This window comes from Cervus elaphus, chromosome 20 (genome assembly GCF_910594005.1).
Source record: "Cervus elaphus chromosome 20, mCerEla1.1, whole genome shotgun sequence".
Classification (NCBI taxonomy): domain Eukaryota; kingdom Metazoa; phylum Chordata; class Mammalia; order Artiodactyla; family Cervidae; genus Cervus; species Cervus elaphus.
The window spans coordinates 121,275,025-121,298,331 of record NC_057834.1 but is presented as its reverse complement, the minus strand read 5'-3'; the positions used below and the strand labels follow the sequence as shown (position 1 = coordinate 121,298,331).

Below are 23,307 nucleotides of genomic sequence, written 5' to 3'. Positions count from 1 at the left end.
AGGCTGCCACAAGAATGAAAAAGTGACAGGATCAAAATTCCTAGTGGGTCCAGAAATTACTGGAATAGGCATAACAGAGAAAATAATCTAGTAAGGCTGGTGGTGGTAATTAGAACTGCTTGAAATTGTGATTGTAAAGAAGGGTTAGTATATTGGTAATGAAAGGATTCAGGGTATGACCTTGGGGTTGCATGGCTAAGTCATGTAGAAGATAGACTATTGGTACTTCCCTGGTGGTACAGTGGTTAAGAAACCACTTGCCAATGCAGGGGACATGAGTTTGATGCCTGGCCGGGGAAGACCCCACATGCCTGAGAGCAGCTAAGCCCATGCACTACAACTACTGAAGCCCAAGAACCCAAGAGTGGATGCTCTACAACAAGAGAAGCCATCACAGTGTGAAGCCTGTGCACTGCAACCAGAGAGCAGCCTCCACTCATCACAACTAGAGAAAGCCCGCACACGGCAATGAAGAGAAGGCACAGCCAAAAATTAACACACATACACAAAAGATAGACTATTAAAAGACAGGAGGTCAAAGAACTCAGAGGCTTGAATACTGGAAGTATCATCTATGTGGCTATATTAAATGATCAAGAATTACAACAGAAGTAGGGACAGAGAGTAGTATTAGTGAGTCAACTGCCAAAACTCTTCAAGGAATGAGGGGTATTAACCCAGAGGTAAAAACGACCAAAACCAGGAGGGTAGCAGACAGCATATTTTAACAGCATCAACTTTAAAACTGTGTGATATAACTGTGGGGTATTTTAGGAAGGAGGGTAGGATAATGATGTAGAAATGGCAATGAAGAGTAAGCAGGATGCCTACTGCTCCATCAGGCCCAAAGGTAAACTTACATGAGTGATAAGTCAGTCATGGCCTGAGAAAACTTAACAGAAAACAATACCCTCAAATAAGAACCAGTAACAAGTGTTTTGGAACAAGAGAAGCCACCACAATGAGAAGCCTGCACAGCATAACTAAAGAGTAGCCCCTGCTCACCACAACTGGATAATGCCTATGTGCAGCAATGAAGACCCAGCACTGCAAAAAAAAAGGCGGGGGGGGTGGGGGGGAAGAGTAACAACAAATAACCAAAATAATATACAAGAAAGAAACTTGCCAGACTGGAGGCATGTGTTTATATGCAGCATTTGATTATCTTTATGCCAATCCAAAGCCAATACTAAAAGCATGAATTCCTATGTTGTGGAGGTTATATGAGCTACCCAGGAAAGGGAAGCTTCATGTGGTGAAGTTGTAGCCTTTTCATCTCTCATTACCTTGGTTGCCTTAAATACACTCATAATCAATTATGGAACAGTAGATGAAGACCAAGAAAGAACAATAATTTAAGTGATTTCCTCCTTGAGGTTAAAAATATCAGTAGATTTGTCACTTACAATAAAAGGGAAGACATGTAAAATCAATGTTTTGATAAAATCTACCGCTTTCCTGGTGGCTCAGAGGTTAAAGCGTCTGCCTGCAGTGAGGAAGGCCTGGGTTCGATCCCAGGGTCGGGAAGATCCCCTGGAGAAGGAAATGGCAACCCACTCCAGTATTCTTGCCTGGAGAATCCCATGGACGGAGGAGCCTGGTGGGCTACAGTTCACGGGGTCGCAAAGAGTCGGACATGACTGAGCGACTTCACTTTCACTTTTCACCAGTAAAGGATCCCCATGGGCTAAATAGCAATCAGTTGCTAGCAGGACGTGGCCTGAGTTAGATGAACTAAAGCTGATGTGATGCTGATGCCCAGTAATATCTGGTCAGTGGGCTCAAAAGGCAGAGGGTACAGTATCACTGTACTGAATTTATCTTAAAATGGGGCAAGAGTAAGTAGTATCTTGGAAGCATGGCCCCTGTCTCCTCCTCCCAGATATCTGCTATATAAAAATTTGAGGAAAACAGAGAAAAGTAATCAAAGCAGCTGTCAGGACATTTTTTTAAGTTTTTTTTTTTTTTCCCTGCAGGTATTCCATCTTTCCCTTGAGCTAAGTCTTCTGAGATAAAACCAACCCCAATGGGGGCCAAGATCCATGAGTCATGAAGAACTTGAAGGGTAAAGAGGATTCATGCAGAGGGTTCTAGGAATTTATGCTGGGCACTGTAAGGACACACCCAGAGTAGAAAAGGACAGCATCCCCAATGTCAAAGATAAAAAGCTTGCCCTTATTTAAGGTTTGGCATTTCAAGATAAACAAAGGACAGGCTTTTCTTATTTAGGATGACAATTTTGACAGTCCAAAAGTTGTCCAGCCACCTTCGTTCTAGGGCTTTAACCTCTGACCTTCTGGAGTTCCAGGCACCGAGACCCTAGAATGACATCTGGCTCACCTGAACTGTGACTGGCATTCTGGGGAAGTGCATTGGTGATGTTGGGCAGCTCATGCCCATAGTTCCCATCCTCCAGGGGACAGACATCCAGGTCATTCCATTTCTGCAGTTGCTGCAGCCAACAGGATTTTTCTTCCAACTTGCAATGAGGATTTAAAATGATGCACACCCATAAGGCCCCTGGAAAAGAAAGCAACCACATCCTTGACATCTTTCCTTTGATGTATGTCTAAGCCTTAATTTTTCAGTTTACTCTTTTCTTCTATTTTTAGTTGGTAGGAAAAGTTTCCAAAACATCAGTTCTCAATATAAAAAACCAAATCTGCTAAAGATTTCAGAAATGGTTATTTTTCCTTCCCAAAGGTTTCTTAAAGCAGAGTAGCTATCTTGATATCTGGGTATGTGCCTGTGTTTGATGAACAACATAGATTCGGACTTGAATTCTGAGCTCAAATCTGCAGTCCAACAAACATTTATTGAGAACTTTCTTGTTCAAGAGTTTGTATTGGAGAATAAGACACCGTTCCTACCCTTGAGGAGCTCTCCAGTAGGGAAGACAGAAAAATAAACACAGTATCATTTGAATACGATAAGCGTTAAGATAAAGATATGTTCAGGGTACGATAACAGCACAGAGCAAGGACATTTACTGTAAGAAGGAAGGTGCTCAGAAAAGGATTTAATTTTTGATTAGTTGATCTCGGGCTTTCTGAGCTTTAAGCCCCTCAACTGTAAAACAGATCATAATGTAGAGAGCCTGGCATATTACTTGGCATGTAGTGGAATTATATTTCCTTCTTCCAGGGAAAATAATTTATTTGGACTTGGATTTTGATACTGTTGATCAGCTATGATGCCTTAAAACTATCATATTCTTGGATCTTCTCTGTCACTATAGCAAAGTATCACATATTCTACATTACCAGTAAGTACTGTTTCTTTGGTCACATTACCCTTCCTTTGAAGCAAACCTGCTTCCTCTTTTCAAAGTTGGTTATGTGGCTGAGCCAGAAATATGCTCAATCTCAAGTTAACAATAAAACCTGGCTGCAGAGTGTCTTAAGTTAAACATCCTTTGGGATGGAGCTACATCTATGGATGGAGGTATACTCAGACAGTATTTCAAGACCCCTTAAAGTCAAATAAGAATGTTTTAAAAGACCATTTAAGCTTCAATTTCAGGTACTAACTAGAAGATAAAAATTCATCTCTATAGGTTCAAATAAGTTTCTCAAATCCACAATGAAAAAAGAAACTATACTATATAATATTATAGTATTAAATATTATATAATGATGGCTCTTAAGAGGATTATAGTTAGGAGTCAAATTGAGTGACTCCTAACTTATAATAATTGTAACCCAGGTGGCTCAGTGGTAAAGAATCCACCTCCCAAAGCAGGAGAAAAAGGAGAGGCAGGTTTGATCCCTGAGTTGGGAAGATCCACTGGAGAAGGAAATGACAACCCACTCCAGTCTTCTCACATGGAAAATCCCATGGACAGAGGAGCCTGGTGGGCTACAGTCCATAGGCTCACAAAGAGTTAGACACTACTGAGTGACTGAGCACACACATACACAAATAATAATAATTATAATAAAGCACAGTAGATACTATTATAGCCATATAAAAAGTGTTATGAGAATAGGTCTGATGGAACAATTAACTCTGTACATGGGGTCAGGAAAAGTTACAACATTTGAGTTTGTCCTTAAAGAATAAACATGAGTTAATTCTAGTTAAAAATGGCTAACTAAACATGTATGTTTATCACCACTCCCTCTTGATACTTTATTAAAACAAAAGTGGAGAGATAAAAACAGGCATAAATTTCAAGGTAGTTCACTACCTGCTCATTCCCTCTCCTGGAAGAAAACCAGAGCTTTACTCACTGGAAAGACTGATTCACAGAAGCTCTGGATTGGGAATACTAAACAAAGCTGAGGGTAGGTTTTCCAGACTAAAAATGAGGGATTAAGAAAAATATACATATGGAACAAATGAACACCCCCAACCCCACCATGCAGTCCTCTTTCCCCGCTTGGTTCTGAGAAGACTGTGATGGTCTTATAATTGAGACATTGTGTTCATATCCTAGTGTTTTGTGGAAGGTAGAACTTGTGAGTAATAAGATTAGCTGAGGAAATACCTAAGCAAAGTGTTGAAGGAGCAGCCTGGTTCCTTAGCATAAAATGCAAGAAGAAAGAAATGATTTAAATACAGAACTGTTCACCAAAAAAGAAGTAAAACTTAAAGATCTGGAACATTCTCAGCCTAGGCACATTGAAAAGAATGAGAAAGGCTGTTTGGGAAAGAACCCTAAGAGTGTGACCTTATGAGAGGTAAATCCTCATCTTTCATTGTAGGAAGAAAAAGAGAACATCTATAATTTAAAAAATTAAGAAAGAACAGTCATTTAGAAATGTGGAAGCATATTAGAAAAAGCAGCTAAAAGAATTAAAAATTGCTCTTTCTAAGAAGTAGGAACTGATAATGTGAAGGAATATGGCAGAGCAATACTGCTTTTTATTATAAAGTCTGTAGAACCATTTGACATTTTAACCTGTGTACATGTATTACTTCATTTTAAAAGAAGAACAAGAGATAAATAGGAGTTGTTTAAGCACAGAAATGGTGGGAGAGTATGTACCAAAACAGGGGGAAGGACATAAGTGAAAGCAAAAATGCTGAGACGTCATTGTAGTCTCTGAATATTTGCAGTCTATTGGATGTTTTTTCCTTTTGGTAGAAAATTTTTGTAATCTAGGATGTCGGCTTTTAATACTATTGGGATTGTGAGTTCCTATTGATAAAAGTGTCCTTTCTGAACACCAGATGGCAAGAAATCCTTAATATTCAGGAGGTAAAAAATCTTGAACAGTGTGGCAGTAAGAAAGATGCACAAATTTTCAGATCATAAAAGTTACTTTCTCAACTTTTAGAATTTAAGAATCCTAAAGGCCTGTATAAACCTCATGAAAAAAATTGTTTTCTTCACATAGTAGTTCTTCTCCTATGGTGTCTGTGTTATACTGTTTGCTGGTTCCTGTAAAATTAATGTAGAGATAGGGTATGGTCAATTTTATTGGAAGCTGCTAAGAGGTCAAGTAAAGTAACAAAAGAGAAGAGCAATATGGCAGACACTGGTGGTTTTAACCAGAGCTACTTATCAGTAGAGTGACAGCAATGAGCAATGGAAGACTGCAGTGGGCTCAAGAGAGCATATGGAGGTAAGCAAATGCAAAGAGGGACGAGGTTTTCAAGAAGTGTTGTTCTGAAGGAAAAAAGAGAAACTGGGTAGTGATTAGAGGAGGAGGGGAAAATCAAAGGCACTTTATGAGACTGAAAATATTAGACCATATTTGTATTCTGATGGAATTGATCCAGTATTGAGGGAGAAATTAATGATACCAGAGAAAAGAGTAATTGCAGGAGCAAAATTCTTGAGAAAAGGAAATGGCATAGGAACAGGAGCAAATATGTAAAGACAGGTCTTTTATGGGAGCAGAGATACTTTATAGGTTTTAAAAGAAAATTTTTTAAAATGTGCACCCGTGGCTGATTCATGTCGATGTATGGCAAAACCCACCACAGTATTATAAAGTAATTATCCTCCAATTAAAATAAATAAAACTGGTTTTTTTTTTTTCAATAAAACTGTTTTTTTAAAAAAAGCATATGTGTACAGACATGGGGAGATGAGAAAACCATGCCTGACTGCTTCTATTATCTCCTGTTCAGAAACTGAAGGTCCTAAGGCCACTCCTCCCATTCCTACTCTCCCTGCTGAGACCATACCCAGAGGAGCAGGCCTTTTGACCAGTGAGGAACCCTCAGAGTAGTCGGGGCAGGAGGGCATGAATGCACATGCTCTAGTGTTTGACCCAATAATGCAGTGTTTTACAAAATGTGGTCTCTAGAAGAATGTCATCAGCATCCTCTGGGAAGTTGTTAGAAATGCAAATTATCAGGTCCTACTCCAACTGACAAGATCAGAAACTCTGGGGACAGGTCCCAGCAATCTATTTTAACAAGTATCCCAAGTGATTCTGGGAAGATCATATCGGTCTGTGTGGAATGCTGAGAGCTTCCTGGAAGGTTGATATAGCAATTTCTTAGATATGAAAATGTCACAATCAAGAGCTTTTCATAATGAATCTAAGTACCTAACAAAAGCTTTAGAAGCACTGGGGTCATGCTCTGCTTACTTCCTCTCACCTAAGACCCAAAGGTCAAATCCAAATCCACAACACAATCCTGCGATTGTCACAGAAATTATTCCCAAGAGATTCAGGTCTCAGATAAACCTGATGCTCTGAAGGCTAATTTCAAATTCTTAAAAAACATGCACTTTTGGGGAAAACAGTACATAACGAGATGAAATTGAGGGAGATGTTGCACAAGGATGCTTGATCTGGAGTTGGACAGGTTGGGGCTCCAGTATTACAGCCACCACCTGCTAGTGTGTGACTTTGAACAAAAACTTTCTGAGCTCCATTTTTCTCACCTAAACATATGGAGATGCTGATGTCTTACCCTTGAAGGGTCCATGCCTACAATCCCTTCTGAGGGAAGCTGTTTCCAAGTTGCCATGCACTGTTACGTGACCCTGGTCACAACTGGTTGGACCAGTAACTTCAGATTAATAGTTCAACATTCCTGTACTTTGGAAAATGTGATTGTGTCAGAGAGACAGTTTTCTATACTTCTTTATTTCATTCTGTATCCAGAAGTAACCAGAGGTGTCTCTGTTTCTTTGCAATAAACACACAATTACTTCATAGGTTTGTTATGAGAATTAAACATGCATATAGTCTTTAACACAGAGACTGGCACATAATGCTCAATAATGTAGCTGTTCATTATTAATGAAAACTCCAAAGCTATAGTGCCTCAGGTGATACGAAGCCCCAGCACTCAAACCAAAACTCCACACTTACCAGCCCCAAAGGAACCACGTAAAGTCCGAATCATTAAGCCTCATTCCCCAAAGCTTTTAGCTCTAAGACTATAATGTATTAATATATCCTTTGGGGAATTCACTAAAATCCTAAGCTGTAGAGGTTTTTTGGTGCTATTTTGTATGAGAGGAAAGTTTGTCATTGCTTTCTGGGGTGGAGAAAGTACGGAGAAGCTATATTAGAAATTTCAGACTATGCCATAGACAACTTTTCTAGTATAACCCCAAAGTGGGGCCGTGACTGGACTGTAAGTTCAGAGTATGAAGGATTCTGCAAACAGGGCGGGGAGTTGAGTATTACCACTGCAAAACTGATTGAAACGGGAACAATGAAGATAAATAATGACTAAAGAAGATGGCCTTAATGACGAGAATCTTGAACAAAGAGCCCATTCAGGAGGCCACAGGTCTAATTTAATCTAAAAGTCCCACGGCCCTCAACCAGACCAGTGATGACAAGAAATAAAAAGTGTGAATGGACACTAAATTGCATTTTAAAGGTCAAGGAATCAAATTATATTGGTGACTGGATGTAGGGAATGAAACAAAAATGAGTGCTTGACAATAAGTTTCGTTGAATAAGAAATGGTGGTGCCAATGCCAGGTTCAAGGGAATCTTTCTTCATAGAAGGCCTGATTTCATTTTTTAATTTCTCGAGTTTGAGGTGATTAGGAGATTTTTTTTCAGTAGAAATGGCCATAGGGCAGCAGCTAATACGAGACTGGAAATGAGATAATCGAAAGAGGATGAGGAAGAGATCACCACAGAGGTAACACTGAGGTCATGATACTAAAAAAAGAAAAAAAAAGTTCTCAAAGACCTGGAAAAGGTCAGTTTTCATTCCAATCCCAAAGAAAGGCAATGCCAAAGAATGTTCAAACTACCACACATTTGCACTCATCTCACACACTAGCAAAGTAATGTTCAAAATTCTCCAAGCCAGACTTCAACAGTACGTGAACCATGAACTTCCAGATGTTCAAGCTGGATTTAGAAAAGGCAGAGGAACCAGAGATAAAATTGCAAACATCCACTGGATCATAGAAAAAGCAAGAGAGTTTCAGAAAAAAATCTACTTCTGCTTTATTGATTACACCAAAGCCTTTGACTGTGTGGATCACAACAAACTGTGGAAAATTCTGAAAGAGATGGGAATTACCAGACCACCTGACCTGCTTCTTGAAAAATCTGTATGCAGGTCAAGAAGCAACAGCTAGACATGGAACAACAGACCGGTTCCAAATTGGGAAAGGAGTATGTCAAGGCTGTATACTGTCACCCTGCTTATTTAACTTGTATGCAGAGTACATCATGAGAAATGCTGGGTTGGATGAAGCATAGCTGGAATCAAGATTGCCAGAAGAAATATCAATAACCTCAGATAAGCAGATGACACCACCCTTATGACAGAAAGCAAAGAAGAACTAAAGAGCCTCTTGATGAAAGTGAAAGATGAGAGTTAAAAAGTTGGCTTAAAGCTCAACATTCAGAAAACTAAGATCATGGCATCTGGTCCCATCATTTCATGGCAAATAGATGGGGAAACAATGGAAACAGTGACAGACATTATTTTTTGGGGGCTCCAAAATCACTGCAGATGGTGACTGCAGCCATGAAATTAAAAGACACTTGCTCCTTGGAAGAAAGGCTATGACCAACCTAGATAGCATATTAAAAAGCAGAGACATTAGTTTGCCAACAAAGGTCTGTCTAGTCTAGTCAAAGCTACTTTTCCAGTAGTCATGTATGGATGTGAGAGTTGGCCTATAAAGAAAGCTGAGCGCTGACGAATTGATACTTTTGAAGTGTGGTGTTGGAGAAGACTCTTGAGGGCTCCTTGGACTGCAAGGAGATCCAACCAGTCTACCCTAAAGGAAATCAGTCCTGAATATTCATTGGAAGGACTGAAACTGAAGCTGAAACTCCAATACTTTGGCCACCTGATGTGAAGAACTGACTCACTAGAAAAGATCCTGATGCTGGGAAAGATTGAAGGTGGGTGGAGAAGGGGCCAACAGAGGATGAGATGGTTGGATGGCATCACGGACTCAATGGACATGAGTTTGGGCAAGCTCTGGGAGTTGGTGATGGACAAGGAGGACTGGTGTGCTGCAGTCCATGGGGTCACAAAGAGTTGGACATGACTGAGCAACTGAACTGAACTGAACAAAGGGGAATAGAGAAAGAAAAATAGAAGTCCAGGGCTCAAGACTTAGAAATGGTCTTATGGCTTAGAGGTTTGCTGGAAATGATAAAGAAAAGCAGATCCAGGGAATGTGAGAAAAGTTAGAATAGTAAGTATTTGGAGAGCCAAGCTAATGCCATGAGACAGAAGTCAAGGCAAAAGGTTTTCTCTCACTAAAGGCTTCTGTATGGTAATATCTGGAATAGAACGTTGGTGTCAGTAGCAAAACATAAGGTTGTGGAAGAAACACAAGTGAGTTCAAAATACTCTGGGTGGCCTCCGTAGAACCTAAATCTTCCACCATTTTGGGCTAAGTTCACTTAGCAAGATCTCTGTAATGACTAATGACAAGTATTCACTAACAGTATTGCTGGGGACAAGCTCATAGGATAGACATAGCAGTTCTCTGAGATATGGGGACTTACCTAGCTCATCCCAGAGCTGCCTGCATTTATCTGTCATGCTTGTTCCTTGTTGCCTCCACAGTGTGAGTCGTGGGTCAGCCATAAACTGTTCAGTTATTAGTGTCAGCATCCTGGCTCCATTGGAATCTCTCATCCGCAGCATCTCTCGAACCTGACACACAGGAGGGGCAGGTGGTTGGTGACTGTACATCATAACAAAGTAGGAGGAGAAGGAAGGGGAGGAGGGGAGAGGAGAAGATGAAGTATCTAGGCACAGCATATCCAAGGAGCCAAAAAGAAGGCCTCTTCTGTAAGCAAGTTCTCTGCATGTATCAAGAGAGCCTGCTGTGTGCAATGAGATACCACTTCATACTCACAAGGATGGCTACAATAAAAAAGCCAGATAATAAGTGTTGGCAAGGATATAGAGAAATTAGAACTCTCATACACTGTTTAGGGGGATTGTAGAATGATGCAGCCACTTTGGAAATCAGTCTAGAAATTCCTCAAATGATTAAACATAGAGCTACCATATGACCTACTAATTCCACTCCTAGAGAGAAATGAAAATATGTATGTCCACACAGAAACACTGTACAAGAATATTTATAGGAGCATTATTTATAACAGCTTAAAGGTGGAAACAATCCAAACGCCCATCAACAGACAAACAGATAAACGAAATGTGTGGTATCCATACAGTGGAATATTATTTGGCCATAAAAAGGAATGAAGTACTGACACATGTTACAACATGTATGTATGTTTTTAAATATTTTTAAATACTATGCCAGGAGAAAAAAGCCAGTCACAAAAGACTATAGGATTCCATTCCTAGGAAACTCAAGAATAGGGAAATCTATAAAGACAGAAAGTACATTAGTGGTTGCTTAGGGCTGGGGGAAGAGGGGCAGGGGGAACAGTGGAGTGATAGGTAAAGGGAATGGGGCTTCTTTTTAAGATAATGAAAATGTTCTAAAGTTGACTGCAGTGATAGCTGTACATATCTGTCAATATACTAAAAACCATTGAATTGTAGAATTTTTTAAATGGGTGAATTTTATGATACGTGAATTATATTTCACCAAATGTGTTAGGAAAGAAAAGAAAGAAAGCCTGCTATGAGAGCCCCCAGTTCCAAAATACTAAGTTTCTGGGACTTCTCAGTGGCTAATACTCTGCATTCCCAATGCAAGGGGCCAGGGTTCAACCCTTGGTCAGAGAACTAGATCCCAAATGCCACAACTAAGACCTGGCACAGCCAAATAAATAAGTTAATATTTTAAAAACAACAAAATATTAAGTTTCTTTAAGCCCTCATTGGGCAGCCTTTGGTTCAAGGCAGGAGGAGGTAGCTTCATTACTAATCCCCCAGGAATGCAAACTCATTTAGAGAGTGTGGAGCAAGAGGAAGAGGATGACCAGGGTGAGGCAGTAGGGCTCCCTGGATGCAACCTGCTCTGGTCTGCTCTGCTCAGCTCCCCTCCCCCCAAGTAGTTTTCAAGCATTCAGTACAGGTAGGTCAAGTGGGCTAGCTACAATGCATGAAGCCAGAAGTGTGGTGAGCCCAGTTTACTTAAGGAAAAAAAAAATCTTTTCATGTCTTACCTTGGCAAACATTGAATTGAGTTGCTTTCCAGAGCCATAGTAACCACCCTGGGAGAGAAAGAGCTTCACTTGTTCTTTCACCTGTTCTTCATCCAAATGCCAACAGTTCTCATCATCAATGCTGGCCCCAGCTGTGGGGTCAGGAGCACCTGAGAGGAATAGGATGATGAAATGAACCTCCTGAGTTCCTACACTCCACACTCAGCAGGAGCAGCCCTATGTGAGTATATTCAGAAACAGATGGGCATTCTGCCTTAATCTGGGCTTTGTCAATTGTGTGGTTCTTAATAAACCTAAGAGAGTAGAGCTAGTTTCATGTTCACTAAAGTCTTAATTGTATCCTCTCCCAAGGTCTATAAATATCATCCTGGGGTAAAAAAGCACAAACACGAAAATAGTGATGTATTTTTTTCCCCTAGGAGAATGTCATTTTTCTTCTATTCTGTTTTTCTTTGAAGTTTAAAATAAGCCTTAAAACACACATATTATCTTAAAATTAAAAAAATACTTTCTTAGAAAATAAAAATTTCTCTTTTTAAAATTCACTATAAAATTGTAGCTTCTCAAATGGAGTCAACAATTCTAAATTTCTGGAAACTTGGTACCTAAAGCACAGGCAGGATTATATACAGGATGATATAATTTTATAAATTTACACTCAGAATATCTTTCCTTCCTGAGCTCACCTCAATGACATCACTTAAAACACAGTGTTAGTTATTTACACATCCCTCTCCCCTAGTAGCCTGTTAGCTCCTTGCTCACAGTTGAATCATCTGTAACTCAGTTCTGGTAATGTGACAGACACCTAAGAAATATTTGTGGAATGAAAACTGAATCTTCTTCTCTCGCTTTCTCAAAGACTGAGTCCTGTGATAAGTCTTTAGAACCCTGTCTCCAAGTGACAAAAGACTGTAAGTCAATATAGTCTTATAGTATAAGTCAATACTCTCTATGTGTGGTTGTGCAATCGGTTACAAATTCATGTCATGTTTCATCAGTCAATCTACCTTTGTTCTTGTCCTCCTATATGAAAGCCTCGTTTAAATGAAATCCAGGTCTGCAGAGAATGGTGCTCTTCTGCCATGCTTTTTCAGTGCATCTTATCATCCAGGAAATCAGGAGGACTCATATTTATTCTACAAATACTAATTAACATTAGGAGCAACCAGTTTATGGAATCCGCTATATGCTACTTTTCTTCAAATGTGTTATTCTCAACACAGTTCTGATCATATCCCTTCCCTGCTCAGAAGTCTTCAGTGATAAACTATTCTTTATAAATGAAGTTGGAACTTAGCTTAGCATTTAGGGCCCTCCCTGTTCAGGCTCTTTCATTTCTAGCCTTGTCTTTCCTATATTTATGCTATGTTTCAACTAGAAACTTAGTGTACCCAGAAGTCAATGACATTTCCTGATGACTTTACTTAATGCTTTTTCCTTTACTTCCCTTCCTTTCCCCACAACCTGTTCTTTGGCCAAAAAGCATTACTTCTCATTGTCAGTACTACCTCAGTTCTATAGTCAGGGCTGCAGTGAGAAAGGAAAACCATAAAATAGTATACAGAGAGGCTAACACTGCCGAAATTCACATCCTACTTAGTTTACTTGGCAGGAGGGGATACCCCATACACCTCACCTGTCAAAAACATGCCCTTCATACTCATATGCATGATAGTAATATAGTAACTCTCTTCTTAGTACTTTATTATTACTTCTCTTAAAGACCTGTTGCATTTTGTTTTACATTAGAATTGGGCTTGTCTCATATACTCCCAACTACACTGAAGCTTTTAAAGAGTAGAGTAGGGATTCATTTTTGTACCTCACAGTGCCTGGATCATTATAGCATTGAATTAATATTTATAGAATGAACAAATGCATGTCTTATTGGCCATCTAGATTTAAAACCCAGGTGGGCAAATAATATATCCTATACTACTTCTGTAAACTGAAAGTGGCAAAGAAAAACAAATATACACCTTTCATCCTTCAATATTTGTTAAAAACAGCCATTTATTGAGTGCTTCCTACATGACAGTGTCTAAGTACTTTTTATACATATCCCTGCAGTGGCTATAGGACAGGACTGGAAAAGGTCAGTTTTCATTCCAATTCCAATGAAGGGCAATGCCAAAGAATGTTCAAACTACACTGCACTCATTTCACTTGCATTCGTTTCACATGCTTACAAGGTAATGCTCAAAATCCTTCAAGCTAGGCTTCAACAGTACGTGAACTGAGAAATTCCAGATGTACAAGCTGGATTTAGAAAGGGAGAGAAAGCAGAGATCAAATTGCTAACATCCTTCTGATCATAGAAGGACTTCCCAGGTGGCGCTAATGGTAAAGAACCCGCCTGCTAATGCAGGAGATGCAAGAGATACTGGCTGGATCCCTGAATCAGGAAGATCACCTGGAGGAGGACATGGCAACCCACTCCAATATTCATGCCTGGAGAGTGCCATGGACAGAGGAACCTGGCAGGTTACAGTCCATGGGGTCGCAAAAAGTTGGACACGACTGAAGAGACTTAGCATAGTACCCTGGATCATAGAAAAAGCAAGGGAATTTCAGAAAAACATCTACTTCTGCTTCACTGACTATGCAAAAGCCTTTGACTGTGGGGATCACAATAAACTGTGGAAAATTCTTAAAGAGATGGGAATACCAGACCACCTTACGTGGTTCCTGAGAAACCTGTAGTAACAGGTCAAGAAGCAACAGTTAGAACTGGACATGGAACAATGGACTGGTTCAAAATTGGGAAAGGAGTACATCAAGGCTGTATATTTTCACTCTGCTAATTTAACTTATATATAGAGTACCTCATGTGAAATGCCAGGCTGGATGAAGCACAAGCCGGAATCAAAATTACCAGAAGAAATATCAATAACCTCAGATATGCAGATGACACCACCCTTATGGCAGAAAGTGAAGAGGAACTAGAGTTTTATAATTTTATTTTTATTTATTTATTAAATTTATTTCTGGCTGTGCTGGGTCTTCATTGCCGTATGGGCTTTTCTCTAGTTGCGGCAAGTGGGAGCTACTCTACGGTTTCGGTGTGTGGACTTGTGGAGCAGGGGCTTCAGTAGTTGCAGCTCCCTCTAGAGCACAGGCTCAACAGTTGCGGCACATGGGCTTAGTTGCTTCAGGCATGTGGGATCTTCCTGGATCAGGGATGGAACCTGTGTCTCTGGCATTGGCAGGCAGAATCTTTACCACTGAGGCAGTGGCAGGTGATTCTTTACCATTGAACCACCAGGGAAGCCCCTTTAGAAAGCTACTCTTTAACAGTATCTCTCAAATAGAGCTCAGTTACCACATAAATGGGCTTCCCAGGTGGTGCTAGTGGTAAAGAACCCTCCTGCACGAAACATAAGAGATACAGGTTCGATCCCTGGGTCGGGAAGAGATCCCTGGAGGAGGGCATGGCAATCCACTCCAGTATTTTTGCCCGGAAAAACCCCCAGAGGAGCCTGGCGGACTATAGTTCATAGGGTTGCAGAGTCGTACACGACTGAAGTGACTTAACATGCATGCATGCATCATGTAAACACTACAATTTTGAGCATAAAGCAACAGAGGATTATTTCTGATAGTCAGCAAGAGTTCCTGGAAGCTTGTCTGACTCTATTTCTGAGAAGTGGTGAGGTTGTATGTAGGACTTGATTAGTTCTCTTGGGCAACTGGGAAAGGCAGGCCCTTTAGCACATAGACCATAAGAATATACAGGCCAACCTAGTCTCACTGCCTTGTTCACACTAATACCAAAGTTATATTCTAAAAACAGAAAGGAAGTATAGAGAGGTATAAAAAACTTGAGTTCTGAAGTCAGGTGAGCCTCGGTTATAAATAATTTCCTTATTTACAAAATGGTTATAATATCTACCTCACAGGGTAGTTTTGAAAACTAAATGAATTAACATATATAAACATACATAAGGTTCTCATGTATAGTAGTAGGACCCAACCAACAAAATGAAAAAATTGGCTCATATAGCTCCTCTTCTCAAAATTCTTCAACAGTTTCCTATGATTATCTACAACCTGGTTTCATAACAAAAGCAAGCACTTATTTCAGACTTAGCTGTCTTTTCTACTATATTGTAAGATATTTGAAGACAGGAACCATGTCTGTTTTTTCCCTCAACAATCAGGACTATCACATGCACAGAGCAGGTACTCAACATACATTTCTTGAATGAATAAGTGAACATCGTTATCTCTCCATCCATTATATAGCTCAGCAAGCATTGGTGGTTCAGTGGTAGAATTCTCGCCTGCCATTATATAGCTCATAAACACAATGCAAACAGGCATTCTTTAGAATAACCATGGTGCTATGCAGCATCCTGAAATGTTAAGGAATTCTGATATCCATTTCATTTCACTGAATGACATTAATTATTTTATGTTTTCTTTCACTCCTGAATAGTCCAGGCTCCTAGAGGCAAGGATTAAATGGACACATGAGGTCCACAAACTGGTTTAATTTATAACTCTAACATTCTCTGTCATTTTTGCTCAAACTTTATGAGGTGGACAACTGGATGGCTTTAAGAAAGAGAGTTAATAAATAGTTTGGATAGAATAAACCGATTGCATAGAATAAGTGATTGCAATGGCAAAAGTATCCCAACCTCTAAACATGCAATAAAGCAACAAAATAGATTTTTTAGCAACAAAAATATTGTACAATTACCATTTACTTGGTTGATTTCAGAGTTGGAGGACAGAATCTCATCTGCCAATTTCTGTGCGGTAGGAAGAACTTCAGTGTGGTGTGCCGTGATTAAATATTGAATAAACTTTTGTAGCTGGTCCCTATTCATCTGGAAAAGGGTTTCTGAGATAGGAAGACGCAATTTGACTTGATCTGGTCTACGGATCCTGTAGAGTGAGAGTGCTACCACATGAGCACAGTAGAATATGTCTTTGTTCCCACAGCCACATGTCACTGAGGTGATTTTGCATCGATCAAAACTGATGGCAACTTTATAAGTCACTGCTGGTTCAGACGTAGTGGCTGGTTCCGTTACTGTGCCACTGAGATGGAAGCCTAAGGAAACAAAGAAGACAGGTTTAGAGATTCTCTAGTAAGAAACTTGAAGATTTTCATTTTGCATTCCAGTTCATCAATTCAGAAACTATTTGCTGAGTATCTCCCACATACACAGCAGGCTCTGTCAAAGGTCAATGAAATCTAGGTATAGTTCTTAAGGAACACAAAATCTAGAAAAAGAGACCTTACCCTGAAGTCTATGGACCTCCAGAACTAATAAGAAAACTTTTGTTTGTACGTATGTACATTCTTCTGGGGGAACATTTCATACCTTTTTTCATAATCTCAAAAAGTTTAATCAAGAAGCTTGAATAAGAGACTTCCTTAGTGGTCCAGTGGTTAGGAATCTGCCTGCCAGTGCAGGGAACACAGGTTTGATCCCTGACCCAGGAATTAAAATTTTAGTGGGGCAACTAAGCCTGCGTGTCACAACTACTGAGCTCGCACGCCCTAAAGCCCATGCTCTGCAAGAAGAGAAACCACTGCAACGAGAAGCCCGTCGTGGTGGCTGGGGACTCAAGTACTTTAACAATGAGTGAGCCTGAATGTACTACATACTTTCAAGGACTTCTTGTTTAGTTTTACAAGTACTGCATCCCTCCAACCCATCCCCAAGTCACAAAGCTAGCTCTGCCTTGAGAAAAAAGATTTGAACAAATTTCAACTTACTGTCCTATGGCTGAGGCACCTTCCCTAGCTGGCCTCTACACTGTTTAGAAATTTTAGAATAAAATTGTACTGCAGCACTTTCTTCATTACATATCACAATGGCTCTGACATCTCAGCTTCCAGGAAAAAAGCTGAACTAAACACCTGCTATGAGGTTAGCTCCCTACAAGCATGTTATCCTATAAGTGTACCATGTTTTCCTTACCTTCAACATGCTTCAAGTACCATTTAGGAATGAGACAAGATTCAAAAAGTGTGCTGAAATGGTCTCATAGGCCCCTAACAAACTCAGTTGTTATTTTTTTTTTTTTAATAAGCAGTCTTGCTTACATGTCATGCTTAAATGTGCAACAAGAGCTCTGAAAACATCAATATTAGCAAGAAATTGTTAAAAATTCAGGAATGGCTCATGGCTTAAAGACTTCTTATTCCCCTGCCTTCTAAACTAAATAGTGGCATAAGTGGAAATGGAAATGTAACTGTTTACTTAACATTTCTTTAGCAGTATCACAGCTGGGGAATCCAGGGTATGGTCTGGACCCAACCTTGGACTAAACAGAAAGTGTTAAGGATCAATCAGTTTTATAACTATGGAAAATATAAATAAAATTTCTTTCCCAAATAAGGAAATCCTATGTTCTTCATGGCTTAGCTCAAATATCACTTCCATATGAAACTCTATCTGGTGTCCCAGTTGCAAAACTGAATCCTATTAAATGAAGAAACTTTAACATTTGTGCCTGTGGAGCTTACAGTTTAGTTTACGAGAGAGCATTTTACACAGAATCGACTAATAATTTCATCAGATAATAATTTCACAGATGAGGAATAGGCTCACAGAAGTTACGCAGTTTGCCCCAATTTTATTATATGATTACAGTCGTGATAACAGAAATTAAAATGACTGCAAATTCAATTCTGAAACATTTTAGGCTTTAAAACCTATGAAAAATAAATTTGTGGAGTTTCCCTCAAATTAATATACTTCTTGAATAAATCCAAATTGCTTCTTTTGCTTTAAAAAGAAAATAATTTTTCGTCACTAACAGTTTTTGAGCACTTACCATGTGTTCTTTCATAAGCATTACATCATTTAACCCTACCACAATGTTATATGTTTAGTTATATTACCCCCATTTTTTGTAGGTAAAGAAACTGAGGCTTAGAGAAATTATTTAAGTTGCCTAACTTTATACAGCCTGTAAGTGGCAGAGCTAGGATTTGAACCCAGGCAGTCTGGCTTCAGAGTCTATGCTCCTAACAATCACATTTTATTTCTATTATAGTGTTCCCCAAACACTAATTTCATTTTCCTAGCTTAGGAAAATCAGAATGATGCTGGGTACTGTCCTTAATTTTTTTTTACTAACTCAATTTTCATCCTTTGCTTGTATATGGTCAGCTACTATGATACTAAATTTGCAAACTGATAAAAAAAAATGTCCCTTAACAGGGACAAATGGCAGAGAATATGCAAAATGTGGTCTCCCTGGTCAGATTCAATCTGGTAATCCATGTGTAAGACAGCACATATCTTATCTAAGCGACTACAAGAAATTCAAAGACCCAAAACCTATAAATATGTTAATTTCTTCTCTTTCTAAAGGTATCTTAAGAGTAATTTATTCATTAAACTAATAACTATTTAAGATCTGCTATGTTGGATCCCAAGGATACATCTATAAAAAGACCAAACAACCCCTGAGTTTATAGTATTTATGTAGCTTCGGGGACCTGTTGTGAAAAGCCAACTCATTGTAAGACTCTGATGCTGGGAAAGACTGAGGGCAGGAGGAAAAGGGGGAGACAGAGGATGAGATGGTTGGATGGCATCATCGACTCAACAGACATGAATTTGAGCAAACTCCAGGAGCTGGTGAAGGACAGGGAAGCCTGGCATGCTTCTGTCCATGGGGTTGCAAAGAGTCAGACATGACTTAGCAACTGAACAACAATAACACAGTCCAGCTGGGAAGACATATTTAACAACTAAATCCACAGGTAATTATTTAGTTCTAATTGTGAAAAAGTACAGAATGATTGTTGTTCAGTCACTACGTCATGTATATAATATGGGAGACATGACCTGGTTTAGGGATGGGAGTGGTAAGGGATGGGTTACTTGAGGAAATAACATTTTGAGCAGAATTTTATAGAATAAATCAGAATTAATAGGCAAAAGGATGGGGAATGGCAGAGTAATGATAAAGATGACTCCAGCTAGAAAAAAAAAAGTGCATTTGCAAAGGACAAAGGAAGACTATGCAGAGGTGCAAAGGCCAAGAGGAACACAGAATGTTCAGAGAATGGGAAGAAGACCAGCAACTGGAAAGCCAATAGGGACGGGGGTGGGGGTGGAAAGGGGAATACAATGAGGCTGGAGAAGCAGGCAGGAGCCAGGGCTCTGGGATGAAGCCTAGCTCCTCCCGATGCTCCATACCCAAGAGGGTCACTAAATGTTGCAGATTCTGCCGCCTAAGTATCTCTCCATTCCAGTCCCTCTCTGTGGTGACCCAAGGACGAAAGAGTAGATAAAACCAAGGAGGTCTTGGAATGCAGGAATGGAAAAACCAGATCCTTATCGTCCTTCCCTCCCCCATGTTGTAACTATTAACAGATTTCAGGTCCTCCTGAGCAGTATAACCTGTATCTCCTCCTACTGCACACAGGAAAAAGGTATTTGCCTTACTCTTCCCCCACAGAGAATATGTGCCTCATCCAATCAGCAAATGACCCGCAAGACCCCTATCCCACTCCTTGTACCCTGGGTATAAAAGTGGACTAAGGATCCCTGTTCTGGAGAAGGAAATGGCAACCCATTCCAGTATTCTTGCCTGGAGAATCCTGTGGACAGAGGAGCCTGGTGCGCTGCTGTCCATGGGGTCGCACAGAGTCGGACACGACTGAAGCGACTTAGCATACATGCATGCATTGGAGAAGGAAATGGCAACCCACTCCAGTGTTCTTGCCTGGAGAACCCGAGGGACAGAGGAGACTGGTTGGCTGCCGTCTTTGTGGTCGCACAGAGCTGAACATGATTGAAGCGACTTAGCAGCAGCAGCAAGGATCCCTGTTCAGTGTTGGTTCTCCCTTGAGGTGGCCCGCTGTTCTAATAGTATCTCCCATTCTAATAAACTTAATTTCCCTCTCATTCTGTCTCATGTCTGGAAATCCTTTTCCAACCCTCGCCCGGACCACGACACTCTCGTTTAACTCCCCTAACACTGCCTCAGACCAAGATCGTAATAATCTCCTACTTGGATTAACTAATCTTCCTGCCTCCTAGTCTTATTTCCCTCTCATCTTCCATAACATGAACAGAATGATCTTCCTAAATCATGGCATTCCTACTAAACTGTGACCTATTCATTTCATAGTCTTGGTATCTAACACAGAATCTGGCATAGAAAAAAAAATTTATAAAAATGTTTGCTTAAAATCTTTCAAATGATAGTAGGATAAAGTTCAAATTTATGATGCAGTCTCTTTTTATCTCTTCAGACTTGCTTCCTGCCACTTCTCAGTGCACTAAACATACTAAACTACTTGCAGATTCTTGACTATGCAATGTTTTCCCCTGGTATGGGGAAAACCTCCTTATCCTAATTCTCAACTCAAATGATACTTACTCTGGGGAATCTTCCTTGATATCCTTAGAGAATCAAATGCTTCTCCTCTTTTTTTTTTGATGGTGCAACATGCGCAATCTTTCCCAATCAGGGATTGAACCCCTGCCCCCTGCATTGTGAGTGTGGAGTCTTAACCACTGGACCTCCAGCGAAGTCCTAAATGCTTCCTGAACTCTTATTTTTTTTATAAGCCATATATCAGTGAAATTAATAGTTTTTATATTTCCCTTTGCCCTTTAGATTGTGAACTCCTTGAAAACAGGGGTTGTCTTTTTCATCCTATGTTTTCATCTCAGGCACATTTTAAGAGTTTCATAAGTATTTGTTTATGGATGAATGAATAAATGAACACTAAACTGAATCTTTAATTTATACATCCACATTCATGATTCACAGAGAATTAAGCATGCTTATGAAATTCCTGATTTTATAATAAAATAAAATCAGCCAATAATTAAACAGTTTTACTGGGATGGTGAATAAAGCAACAATAATTTGAATACAAGCTAATAATAGTGAAACATTGATATTATTTTCCATAATTCCTATTTATGCCTCATATGGGCACCTGTTATGCTTCTGCCAATCTTCAACCCATTTTTTTTTCATTTATTTTTATTAGTTGGAGGCTAATTACTTTACAATATTGTAGTGGGTTTTGTCATACATTGACATGAATCAGCCATGGATTTACATGTATTCCCCATCCTGATCCCCCCTCCCACTTCCCTCTCTACCCAATCCCTCTGAGTCTTCCCAGTGCACCAGGCCCTCAACCCATTTTCTAAAATATAAAATGTGAAGTTTCATTAGCTATCATTGGATACTCACTATGTGTGAGGGTATTCTAAGTACTTTCCATGTATTATCTAACTAAATCCTCACAACAGCTCTACAAGATAGGTTTGTGTATTAGTCCCCCCCTTTCTCAGATGATGAAACTGAGGCTCAGACAGTAAAGGAAACTATCTAACATCACACAGCCTGTGAGAGGCTGAAGTGGGTTTTGCACCAGGTAGTCTGGTCCCAGAGCCTGTACTCTTTACTACAGTAAGTCGTACTGAATACAACTATGCAGTTAAAATTATGTATACAGAATTTTATAAAAGTAATTAGCAAGCACAGTGCTATACAAAGATGCACTAATGACAAGTCAGTAAACTCTAATGTTTGCCTGATTTCCTGGGCACTTGTTAAAGGCAACTGAAACTGACAAGTGCTTGTGATACTCTCCCAGTTGGAAGGAAGATGGGCTCATGAACTCATCCATACAAGACAATATCTCAACACAGGGAGTGAATCATCTGAAAGTTCTAAAGGAAAGCACTTCTCAGTATAGCCCTCTGACACCATTCAAAGTCTTTTGTGTTTCTGAGTGCAAAAAACGCCTCTAGTAAAGCTTGGGCAATTAAAACCACTTTGCTCATTGCTCTTTTGATTCACCAGACCCTTGAGCAGGTGCTAATGCTGAAAATGAATGTAGTTTTAGCCAATGGCAGGGAAAAGGAGAGCAGTGGTTCACAAAAAGAATAATTTTTCTTATAGTCAGTTTAACTACACACACACACACAAACTAGGTAACTTCTTTGCACTGGAACACTTTTCTCTTGAACAAATTTGGTTTTGATGAAACTATATAGTATAAATTAGATCTTTTCACTTAATTCCTATTTCCTGGAAGGCTATAGCAGTATACTAGAAGCCACTCTTTTTCCTGTCATTTAGCAAAATGGTAGTCACACAAAGGCTTAAAACTGTGAAAGTGACATCCTCAAAATAACTAATTTCCCTTCTAGAAAACCTTATTCAAAAGCTGGATAACTACTGCTTAACAAGAGCGCTGGAATGGCTCTATGGACTCATTCTATTATACACTGAGCTGAGGAACCAAGGTGCTTGGGTTCTAATTCCAATGCCCCTCAATTCCTCTTTGCCTCAGTTTCTTAATTATGCAAACAGACATAATACTTATATGCCTATCAGATTCATAAGAAAGTAATTAGTAAAGAACACATTTCCCAGAGGTATCAGTCAATAGCAATCCCAACCAGCCTACATAAGTTTATAAGAAGCAGATGGCACCCACACAGTGGATGAGGGTGCGAGAGATTGCAAAGTGAGGAGCAGTATTGTTATTTGGGAATATAAATGATGCTGCCCCATTACCCTGAGAGCTATTTGGTTTGTTTGTATTAGAGAGGTCACCCTAAGCTTCTCAGAGCAGCTGAGTAAGCTGGAGGGCCCTTCTTGTGGCCATCTGCTCCCCTCCCAGACTCCTCTGGCAAATCAAGAGGGTTTCCTTGTATTAACCTCTAAAGAGCAGCCACAGGCCCTTCTCAGCACCAGCTTCAGAAGGCAATGGTCTCCGCTCTCCATCTGTGCCAGCAACACAGTTACAGAATAATGAGCCTTCCCAAGCCCAGGCATTCACTTAGAGATACCC

General features: G+C 39.8%; 1 protein-coding gene across 1 annotated transcript in view; it reads right to left on the bottom strand.

Moving 5' to 3' along the window:
• The window catches only part of ZSWIM5 (zinc finger SWIM-type containing 5), a 166,001-nt gene that overhangs the window by 37,985 nt on the left and 104,709 nt on the right, over positions 1-23,307 (bottom strand). Inside the window, exons 2-5 of the mRNA XM_043877220.1 lie at positions 16,207-16,563; positions 11,499-11,647; positions 9,912-10,062; positions 2,341-2,520 (exon numbers count right to left, since the gene is read on the bottom strand). Coding sequence (XP_043733155.1) covers positions 2,341-2,520; positions 9,912-10,062; positions 11,499-11,647; positions 16,207-16,563 — 837 coding nt within the window. The remainder of the gene's footprint in view (positions 1-2,340; positions 2,521-9,911; positions 10,063-11,498; positions 11,648-16,206; positions 16,564-23,307) is intronic.